The 11,886-nt window shown below is 33.2% G+C and overlaps 1 protein-coding gene and 1 pseudogene across 1 annotated transcript; both read right to left on the bottom strand.

The window, feature by feature from the left end:
* Positions 1-1,096: 1,096 nt before the first annotated feature.
* LOC116143718 lies at positions 1,097-5,931 on the bottom strand (annotated as a pseudogene).
* Positions 5,932-8,977: 3,046 nt separating this feature from the next.
* On the bottom strand, positions 8,978-10,839 carry LOC116143774 (tetraspanin-8-like). The gene is made up of 2 exons (XM_031429228.1): positions 10,163-10,839; positions 8,978-9,511 (listed from the first exon to the last, which is right to left on the bottom strand). Exons 1-2 carry the CDS (start codon positions 10,667-10,669, stop codon positions 9,212-9,214), a joined length of 807 nt encoding a protein of 268 aa, XP_031285088.1. The 5' UTR covers positions 10,670-10,839; the 3' UTR covers positions 8,978-9,211.
* Between the last annotated feature and the right edge of the window lie 1,047 nt (positions 10,840-11,886).

Genomic DNA, 11,886 nt, shown 5'->3' with positions numbered 1-11,886 from the left:
TTAAATCCCTTCAAGTATATCTAAACTAAAAGTCCTTTATCTTTTTCTTCAAACACTCAATCCAATCGGTTGCATTTTGATGTTCCCCACTTCCACAAATGTCCAAAGAGATTAGTCAAATATTATTTGGAAATCTGGGTGGTGGGACTAATAACCAGACTTATGTTAATGTCACCATCAAATATCAATTATCTAAACAAGAATGATGTATCATATTATATATTTGTTTATTAAAAATATGTAACGTATGTGTTAATTTTCTATAAGTACGTACCATCGAAATCATACTTGTAAAAATTTTACATAAAGGAGTGGTACTGAACATACGTGAAATGAGACCGTTAACTACTTAGCCAAATGGAGATTTTATGAATAGATAGTCATGAGAGTCGTGTTTGTGGGTTAGACGCTTACCATTAGAGTAAACGGCTTTTTCCCACCTAATTAATGACGTAATGAGATTTTATGTCCAAGGATTTTTAAAATATCACTTTATTATCCTAATTTATATTCTGTTTCCGATTCCGACATCATTGCGACCCTACATCACCACTATTTTCTTCCCCGATCATCACTTACCAAAATCCCTCAAATCCTACTCTCATCGACCTCATCAATCGCCAACAGTAGAGCGATTAGGATTTGCACAATCACCCCTCCCAAGTCAAATTATGATCAATCTCAATTAACCACCAAAATCTAACTTTCATCTATCAAAAGACTCATTGGTCTCCCCTCTTCAAAAGCTCCAATAGTGTAGACCGAGTCTGCTCTCTGTTCATCACTGGAATATAAATTTGGATAATAAAGTAGTATTTTAAAAGTTTGTGGATAGAAAAATGTCATTAAACTATTATTTGGATGGGAAAAAGTTGTTTACTCCTGACCATTATGTTTAAAGAAATTAAGTGGACAAGAACAAATATATCTAATTATCCTAATAAAGGTAAATTCTTTGTAAAATCAATCAAAGATTATTGTCAAATATTGATAAAACCTTGAATACAAGCTTTCTCCTAATACGAGTAAATGAATTCCCTAAAAAACTAAATTACACATTTCAACTCTATTTTAACAACGCTAAACTCTACGACGAATTAAAGAATCTCCCTTATTCAAGTTTTATTTGACACTTCTACAAACTGTTATTAATTAGGGTTTATAAGCACAAATGAGTTTAAGGATACATTTGTTTAGAAGCATTAGGGTTTTGTGCATGATACGGGTTTGGAGGAGGAGAGTGTGCACAATTAGGGTTTTGTGGATGATAAGGATTTTGTCTATAAACAGCGTTGTTTGCGTAGGGGGTGGTGCGGGTGCTACCGTCGGACGAACAACAACCAATGATGTACAAAATCATGAGCAAAACAAGAATTGTGACGTTAATTTGTGCAATCTTCTTCCAATCTCCTTTGATTTGGTCCAACATGCCTGCCTTGCAAGACAAGCAATTGTAGCACAAAGAGTTGGGATTGTTATCCCATTTTTGGCAGTCGGGATTGGTGAAATCCCCATTGGTTTTGTTCCAAATTCTGGGCTCAATATTTGTAAATGTGCAGTCATCTGAAGGCTTACAGCAACTAGACTGCATAGCAAGAAGTTGAATAATTAAATCAAACAATGTTAAAAAGAAAAATTTTATAAAGTTTATCAGAAAATTTATTAGAAATCTTTCTTAGGTGATTTCATTGAAGTCTTTTGTATGATTTTTAATCAAACCTTAGAAGAGAAATACCCACAAAATGAAAAATGAGGAAGGATCAATTTCAAAATAAGTTTTTCAAATAATTAAAAATCAAAATATACTATAACTTTATCAAAGACTTGTTGTTGGAGGACCAAAGAAAATAGGATATGGTGTCAAATCTAAAGAAAACAAATTTATTAGAATATATCTCTTTGAAACATCTCTATCATGCACATAATAATTTTTTCAAAAATTGATGATTTCTTTGATAAACATCAATACATCATTAACATGCACAGATAAAAGAAAACAAAAATTGAGAATCATACGTAAAAGAAAATATGCAAAATTCAGACTAGAAATAAACACAATTTCACCCCGAAGAATCAAACAAGTCATTTTCCCAAACAAAAAATCTTATGCAACATCAGTAATAAAGGTAAACACTCTCAAACCATCAATTAATATATTATATAAAGTTATTTGTCCCCCTCAGTTTGTGAACTTAATATTTTCGCCCCTATTAGCGTAAGTTCCTAATTCTTTCTCTATCCCCCTCATTCATTGTACATTACATTCCGTCCCCTAAATAATTTTTTTGGCTCCGCCCTTGTCTTGTGCATTGCAAATGAGAGGCCTATTAGACTTAATACTATTGGAAGATTTTTCCTACAACTTAAGCTTTTTGTGTAAGTAGTTAATAAATTATTCGATAAAGATATACAACAAACCTTTTTTACTAATTTTCTCTTATAAATGCGACGTAATAGTTTATAATTAATCAGACGAAACCACAAATGTAACGTAGTATTATCCATAATTATTACCAAAATTATCAGCCATCAACAATGATATGCATCGATTTTCGGCTAAAAAAATAGACAAGGAAAACAGATTTCTTTGTCCCCTCCTTCCGAACATTACATTCTTGTTCATCTGAATAAATTTCACGTGAGAGGCCTATTAGACCAATCGATTCTTTCAACTAACTTGAGTTTTCAAGTTAAGTGCTCAATTATTACCGAAACTAATAACCTTCGACGGTTCTATGTAGTTTTCAGGTGATATGCATCGTTTTTGAGGAAAAAAAAAAGGTAGAAAACAAAAACATGTTTTGACAAATAATAGAAATGAACTATAGGAAGAACAAAGAAAGTGAAATTACAGTACCTGAACTCTTGTAATCTATTGCCATGGGAATTGGTACAAATATTGCTAGCAGCCAAGCAGCTCTTAATTTTCATCCAATTCTTCTCATCAAAAATTCTATGTTTCAACCACATGAGTAATTACTAACTTATATTCTTATTGGTGGCCAACGCTTCGCCGGCTGCTACTTTCGTGACAGCGTAAGTAAATGTGGTGAAGCAAACAAGACTACGATCAGAAGAACATCATCACGATATAGAACCAACGCAACCCGGATGACCGGTGACACCGCCGTGCAACCCAATCAGAGAATGATCATGATGAAAACACCAAGAACAATCATAGGTGTTTGAAGGAATTTTTCACATTGTGGGCTCCTCCTCTTGTGGCCAGGATAATTCCTACGCAGAGAATTGGCAATGAGAGGAGAAATGTTGCCACATTGACGAGTGCTACCAAGCCGTTACTGCAGCTGACCATTGTGCAAATTTCAAAGGTGAAAACAATTGTTTTGTTTTGTTTTGATTTGATTTTGAGTGTGAAACCGAAATGCAAGATATTTGTATTTGATATTATGAATTTGCCTAAATGGGATTTTAAACTGATTTGCCTTAATGGGATTATTAAATTTAGGGTGTCAAATCTTCCCTGCTTACGTCCCCATTTCCCTTTCTTTACAATACCAACTTAGAACTTGATATGTGGTGAAAATTGAATCCAAATGAGGAATCTTGTACTTGAGAACGGACCCACACAGTTATGGGTAGCAGGGGCTAATGACCCCATCAAAAATTTGTTTTAGTTTGGTTTTCTTGTTTTATTAGATTGTTTAATAATATTTCTAGGTGTAACCTTACTCATCTACTTTATATATTTAATGAGAATTCTCGCTTCATGTTCAATGTTGCAAGAAATGACCTCTTAAGCATAACCAATGTACAACAGTTAACAGCAGCGATATAGAAGTTATATTAAACTCCAAACAAAAGAAAGATTACAGAGATCCGATATGTTCTAAAACAAGCACAAATAATCCACATCAAAAGCTATACAATAACCAAAACAAATTAATAACACAATATAAACCAGAGTCACTTCAATAACAAGAAGCCTAATACTACCACTAGAATGAAGAAATATAGATGATCCTTCTACTGCACATGACCTCCCTCAAGGGTACTTCCCATAAGCATTGTCCTCCTGCTGTTCCTAGATGCGCAACATCCGATGGAGTAGACAATAACCGAGCACGATGAGGAAGACAATGTTGATGATGGCCACCTTCTCCAATCAGCTGACTTGGTCCAAGTCCAGCTTTGCATGACTGGCAGTCGTAGCACAGCACATTTGGGTCGTTCGACCACGTTGTACAATCAGGATTGGTTGAATGTGGCCGCTGCCAGTCCATTTGTTGGCCACATATGTAAAGCCGCAATCGTTTGATGGCTTACAGCAACCAGACTGCATACAAAGAACAAATCAATTTGGTAATCAACACACCATTTTTCAGAGGCCCTAATGAATATACAACAGAACATAAAAAAAAAAAAAAGGAGCTTGACCAAAATAACCACAATTTAGACATAATAATATAAAATATTCTTCATAAATATTGATACTTTTTCAATTTCACACCAACTCTCTAAAGTCAATCAATTTGATGAGCATAAGTATAGCAACTAAAGGCCAACTGGAGAAAGCAACATCCAGTTCCAAGATGGCTCTTGGTAAGACGTCAACATCTATGCTTTAATAATTTTAAAAAAAAAAAATTCCCAGAATCAATCCTACTCCTATCTAGTCTAATTTTTTATTATAAATCCCTCAGATATAAACCAGAAAAACACAATTGTTTAAACTCATTATTGAAACCCAGATCAAAATTCAATAAAAATTTGAGCAAAATTGTGTATGAAACTGAACCTAAAACTCAAAGATCTCCACACAATACATAAACCCCATCAAGCTTACAAACTTTCTCAAGGAAACCAATTCAGAGTCCAAAGATTCAAACTTTTAACAGTAAGATTGAATTCAGAGTGCAAGATTCAATTTTTATTGAAGAAAAATAAAGAACAGATCCAATTAAAGTAGTACCTGACGGAAGACAAGTTTTCCAAGTAAAACTTCTCAGCATGTCATTTAAATACTTACTAGAAAAGCTTGTACAAACTTTGCTATCAGCCAAACAACTCCTAATCTTGTTCCAGTTACTGGTACATTCACTCTTTTCTCTGCAACCAGTTCGAGTATCTCCAATCTGTACTCTTTATACCCCTATCGGACAAGGCTTGGCCGGCGCCTTTGTTGGTGACAACGAAGGCGAAGATGGTAAAGCAAAACAAGGCCACAATCAACAAGAACATGACCAACAAGTAGACCCAGAGGAGCCAAGGACTTTGCAGCACGAGCCGATCAAACCGGCCAAAGAAACCACCAGAGAAACACTCCGAGAAAATCACCGGCTTGTCGAGGAACTTCTCGCACTCTAAGCGCCATGTTTGAGAGCCAAATTCCGGCCCAAGAGGGGAATTGAGAGGAGGAAAGTGGGATTTTGATAAGTCCGATCAAGTTATTGCTCAACGAAACATTGTGAAAAGAAAAAACCCATCAGGAGGACGAAAAGTTGGCGAAAGATCGAAGCTTTAGGGAGAAAAAGAAGGCGGAGTGAGGGATTTGGAGTTGGAAGGTGGATTATATGGTTGTGAAGATTGGGTTTTTATTCGAGTAACTGCAGAGAAGGTTCTTCTTGTAGAGAGAGAGAGGTGCTGGTAGTTAATATTTGAGGAAGAGTTGCTGGGGTTGCACACGTCTTTGGTGACCTTTGATTAGGACACGTGTCGTGTTGGAAGTTTCTCCAAATGAACGCGTGGGTTTAGAATTTCGAAGTTTCTCCAAACACGGGTATTTATTTTTAACACTAAATAAAAATCTTAACTCTATAGAAAAATTAGATTATTTTTTATTTTATTTAATGTGTAGAATTAATTATGGAAAATTTTTAAAGTATAAGTATGCTTGCTTGGAGAGTTGTGATAATAATGGATTTCCTATTTAAAGAAACATTAGTGAGAAGAGATTTTTTACCACTTCATTATAGGAAAAAAAAAATCTTGTTTTTCATTATTAGAAAATATCAAAGAAGCAACCTAATGTTGAATTGGTTATATATTAAAGAAAATTTCCACTATTATATAATAATATAATATTAAATATACATTAATATTTTCAAATTTTAAACATCAAAATTTTAACGCAGATTTAAAAATAAAAAATTAAGTACTAGATTCAAAATAAAAAGTTAATTAATTAAATAAATAAATAAACCTCCACTTTAACTCACTTTCCAAACAAAGTTAAAAGCCTTTACATGACCAAACTTTATGGTCAAACTTGAATTAATTACGGTCAAATCCTCATCGGTAACAGTATTGAACATGCCTCTGATGCCAATTAAAAACGTGAGAGTGACTGTCACAATTCAATTTTACGCATTCCTGTGACGTCAGAAAACAAGAGACGTTATTATTTATCCGCTTCCCAAGTTCCCAACGTCTCTGAACTGGAGGAGTAGTGATCACCAGTGCGCTTGCCCGTGATAAGTTTTGTTACTTTCCACGTGGCGAGATCTGTGCGTCTGAAATATTCTAATATCTTTGATTAGCCGCCACTTCAGCTTTGATTAGGTCACTCAAGTACCGTAGACGCGTGTTCCTTTTAATAAGCGAATCGAAGTTGATCAAGTTTGAAATTTGAATAATTTTGAAATGTTCAAAAGAATTATTTATTTCTTTTTTTATTTTTTAATTGAGTTTTAAAAGGGTGGTTAATAATTAATTACTAAATCCTAAGCTGTATTAATGAACATATGAGATGCTAGGAACAAAATCCCAAGTTGGTTTCACATTAAATTTTAATTTATTTTATTAATAATTATTAAATCCATATGGGTTTAAGAGATATTTGTAAAAAAAAAAATGTATAATTAAATATACAATAATATTAAACATACAAATAAATTTCACGAAAGGTTTTTATAAATAATGATATGATAAAATAAAAAAAAGAATAAATACAAAAAGTCAAATTCATCATATTTTTATATTTATATCATTAAACAATTTTAAGATATTATAACATTGTGTTATTAAAAAATCTCATCAAGTCAATAAGTAAAGAGATGATGAATCTGTCAACAAATTTTCATTCAAATTATTTTTTATGGGCTTTATAAAATTTTGGTTTAGATTTTAAAACAATACATACAAATATCCACAACTTAAAGTTCTATCACAAATATATATAGAAAGTTATACTATATGTTAAAATCTTTTATATAGGATCTGATGTGATATAAAATAAATAAATGATTTCAAGCTAAAATTAAATAAATAATAAAAGTTATACCATAACTTATTTTTTATAAGCCACATGATATAATAGTAAATGAGATATCTCATTTACTGTTGCAACCGCGTGACTTGCCGACCATTACAAAAGAGTTCCACAAATATCAAAATTCACTAATGAATGTGTCGAAAATAGATAATAGAAAGGACAATTGACTTGAAATGTGGATGTATACACTGCAGATGGGAATAAGTCAAGATAAGATAATTGTTTATGTTCACTTCACAAATATCAAGGAGACAAATGAAGACTTGTCTTGTTCTAAGTTTCACAACACCTAATTTGTGGGCCACCTACTGCTTCTTGTCTTTCTCATCTCTTTGATCATTCTTCTTCAATCCACTAATGGTAGGGTCAATTTAGGAAAAAAAAATTTATATTTACAGGTGTTATATGATCCTCATCATGTTATGCTATTGAGGGGGATGATTTAGTCAAATCTCCCATTATGATTACATGATTCATATAAAAGGACACTATATATAGGGTAGGGCCGTTGAAAAATTACTTAATCCTTGATATTTTGAGAAATTGTGAAGTCTATATACTCCCATAATTTCTTTAAAATTACCAAAAGTTTCATGCATAAAGATATTTAATGCTTGTTCTCCGTAAACACGACGTCGTGGTGCCCTTTGAATTAGGACACGTGTGTGTTGGAAGTTTCTCCAAATGAACGCGTGGGTTTAGAATTTCGAGTTTCTCCAAAACGGGATATTATTTTTAAAACATAAATAAAAATGCTTTAAACTCTTATAGAAAAATTAGATATTTTTTATTTTATTTAATATGTGTAGAATTAATTATGGAAATTTTTAAAGTAATAAGAATGCTTGCTTGGAGAGTTGTGAATATAAATGGATTTCCTATTTAAAGAAACATTAGTGAGAAGAGATTTTTTACCACTTCATTATAGGAAAAAAAAATCTTTGTTTTCATTATTAGAAAATATCAAAGAAGCAACCTAATGTTGAATTGGTTATATATTAAAGAAAATTTCCACTATTATAATAATAATATAATATTAAATAACATTAAGAATATTTTCAAATTTTAAACATCAAAATTTAACCGCATTTAAAATAAAAAATTAAGTACTAGATTCAAAAATAAAAGTTATTAATTAAAATAATAAATAAACTCCACTTTTAAACTACTTTGTGGCCAGGATAATTCCTACGCAGAGAATTGGCAATGAGAGGAGAAATGTTGCCACATTGACGAGTGCTAGCAAGCCGTTACTGCAGCTGACCATTGTGGCAAAATTTCAAAGGTAGAAAACAGATTGTTTTTGTTTTGTTTTGATTTGATTTGATTTGGTTGAAACCGAAATGCAAGATATTGGTATTTGATATTATGAATTTGCCTAAATGGGATTATTAAACTGATTTGCCTTAATGGGATTATTAAATTTAGGGTGTCAAATCTTCCCTGCTTACGTCCCCATTTCCCGTTCTTTACAATACCAACTTAGAACTTGATATGTGGTGAAAAATTGAATCCAAATGAGGAATCTTGTACTTGAAGAACGGACCCACACAGTTATGGGTAGCAGGGGCTAATGACCCCACTCAAAAAATTTGTTAGTTTGGTTTTCTGTTTTATTAGATTGTATTAATAATATTTCTAGGTGTAACCTTACTCATCTACTTTATATATTTAATGAGAATTCTCGTCTTCATGTTCAATGTTGCAAGAAATGACCTCTTAAGCATAACCAATGTACAACAGTTAACAGCAGCAGATATAGAAGTTATATATAAACTCCAAACAAAAGAAAGATTACAGAGATCCAATATGTTCTAATAACAAGCAAAAATAATCCACATCAAAAGCTATACAATAACCAAAACAAATTAATAACAACAACAATATAAACCAGAGTCACTTCTAATAACAAGAAGCCTAATTACTACTACTAGAAGAAGAAATATATGATGATCCTTCTACTGCACATGACCTCCCTCAAGGGTACTTCCCATAAGCATTGTCCCTCCTGCTGTTCCTGAATGCGCAACATCCGATGGAGTAGACAATAACGAGCACGATGAGGAAGACAATGTTGATGATGGCCACCTTCTTCCAATCAGTCTTGACTTGGTCCAGCAGTCCAGCTTTGCATGACTGGCAGTCGTAGCACAGCACATTTGGGTCGTTCGACCACGTTGTACAATCAGGATTGGCTGAAGTTGTGCCACTGCCAGTCCAATTTGTTGGGCCGACATATGTAAAGCCGCAATCGTTTGATGGCTTACAGCAACCAGACTGCATACAAAGAACAAATCAATTTGGTTAATTCAACACCATTTTTCAGAGGCCCTAATGAATATAACAACAGAACATATAAAAAAAAAAAAAAAGGAGCTTGACCAAAATAACCACAATTTAGACATATGATAAAATTAATTCTTCATAAATATTGATACTTTTTCAATTTCACACCAACTCTCTAAAAGTCAAATCAGATTTTGATGAGCAATAAGTATAGCAACTAAAGGCCAACTGGAGAAAGCAACATCCAGTTCCAAGATGGCTCTTGGTAAGACGTCAACATCTATGCTTTAATAATTTTAAAAAAAAAAAATTCCCAGAATCAATCCTACTCCTATCTAGTCTAATTTTTTATTATAAAAATCACTCAGATATAACCAGAAAAACACAATTGTTTAAACTCATTATTGAAACCCAGATCAAAATTCAATAAAAATTTGAGCAAAATTGTGTATGAAACTGAACCTAAAACTCAAAGATCTCCAACAAATACATAAAACCCAAATCAAACTTACAAACTTTCTCAAGGAAGACCAAATTCAGAGTCCAAAGATTCAAACTTTATACAGTAAGATTGAATTCAGAGTGCAAAGATTCAATTTTTATTGAAGAAAAATAAAGAACAGATCCAAATTAAAGTAGTACCTGAACGGAAGACAAGTTTTCCAAGTAAAACTTCTCAGCAGTGTCATTTAAATACTTACTAGAAAAGCTTGAACAAACTTTGCTATCAGCCAAACAACTCCTAATCTTGTTCCAGTTACTGGTACTATTCACTCTTTTCTGCAACCAGTTCGAGTAATCTCCCAATCTGTACTCTTTATACCCCCTATCGGACAAGGCTTGGCCGGCGCCTTTGTTGGTGACAACGAAGGCGAAGATGGTGAAGCAAAACAAGGCCACAATCAACAAGAACATGACCAACAAGTAGACCCAGAGGAGCCAAGAGACTTTGCAGCACGAGCCGATCAAACCGGCCAAAGAAACCACCATGAGAAACACTCCGAGAATAATCACCGGCTTGTCTAGGAACTTCTCGCACTCTGAAGCGCCATGTTTTGAGAGCCAAATTCCGGCCCAGAGGATGGGAATTGAGAGGAGGAAAGTGAGGATGTTGAGAATGCCGATCAAGTTATTGCTCAAACGAAACATTGTGAAAAGAAAAAACCCAGGTCAGAGGACGAAAAGGGTGGCGAAAGATCGAAGCTTTAGGGAGAAGAAGAGAAGGCGGAGTGAGGGATTTGGAGTTGGAAGGGTGGATTTATATGGTTGTGAAGAGTTGAGTCTTTATTCGAGTAACTGCAGAGAAGGTTCTTCTTGTAGAGAGAGAGGGTGATGGTAGTTAATATTTGAGGAAGAGTTGTTGGGGTTGCACACGTTTTTGGTGACCTTTGAATTAGGACACGTGTCGTGTTGAAAGTTTCTCCAAATGAACGCGTGGGTTTAGAATTTGGAAGTCTCTCCAAACACGGGATATTTATTTTTAAACATAAATAAAAATGCTTAATCTCTTATAGAAAAATTAGATTATTTTTTAAGAATTTTTTTATTTTATTTAATATGTGTAGAATTAATTATGGAAAATTTTAAAAGTAATAAGTAATGCTTGCTTGGAGAGTTGTGAATTAAGCGAAATCGTTTTAAAGGAAGAATAATAAATGGATTTCCTATTTGTGGTCACTTTCAAACAAAGTTAAAAGCCTTTACATGACCAAACTTTATGGTCAAACTTGAATTAATTACGGTCAAATCCTCATCGGTAACAGTATTGAACATGCCTCTGATGCCAATTAAAAACGTGAGAGTGACTGTCACAATTCAATTTTACGGACCTTCCTGTGACGTAGAAAACAGAGACGTTATATATTTATCCGCTTCCCAAGTTCCCACACGTCCTTGAACTGGAGGATGTGATCACCAGTGCGCTTGCCCTGATAAGTTTTGTTACTTTCCACGTGGCGAGATCTGTGCGTCTGAAATATCTAATATCTTTGATTAGCCGCCACTTCAGCTTTGATAGGTCACTCAAGTACCGTAGACGCGTGTTCCTTTAATAAGCGAATCGAAGTTGATCTAGTTTGAAATTTGAATAATTTTGAAATGTTCAAAAGATTATTTATTTTTTTTTTTAATTTTTTAATTGAGTTTTTAAAAGGGTGGTTAATAATTAATTACTAAATCCTAAGCTGTATTAATGAACATATGAGATGCTAGACAAAATCCCAAGTTGGTTTCACATAAATTTTAATTTATTTTATTAATAATTATTAATCCATATGGGTTTAGAGATATTTGTAAAAAAAAAAATGTTAATTAATATACAATAATATTAAACTCACAAAAAATTTCACGAAAGTTTTATAAATAAT

The sequence above is a fragment of the Pistacia vera genome, unplaced genomic scaffold (genome assembly GCF_008641045.1).
Source record: "Pistacia vera cultivar Batoury unplaced genomic scaffold, PisVer_v2 Contig432, whole genome shotgun sequence".
In the NCBI taxonomy this organism is placed as follows: Eukaryota; Viridiplantae; Streptophyta; class Magnoliopsida; order Sapindales; family Anacardiaceae; genus Pistacia; species Pistacia vera.
This window is presented reverse-complemented; position numbering and strand designations above follow the sequence as displayed.

Excerpts from the sequence above, each read along its gene's own strand:
- LOC116143774 (XM_031429228.1), bottom strand. The coding sequence starts at position 10,669 with ATGTTTCGTTTGAGCAATAACTTGATCGGCATTCTCAACATCCTCACT. Across the intron at positions 9,512-10,162 it reads AAAACTTGTCTTCCGTTCAG|TCTGGTTGCTGTAAGCCATC; the intron begins GTACTACTTTAA and ends CTTTGTATGCAG.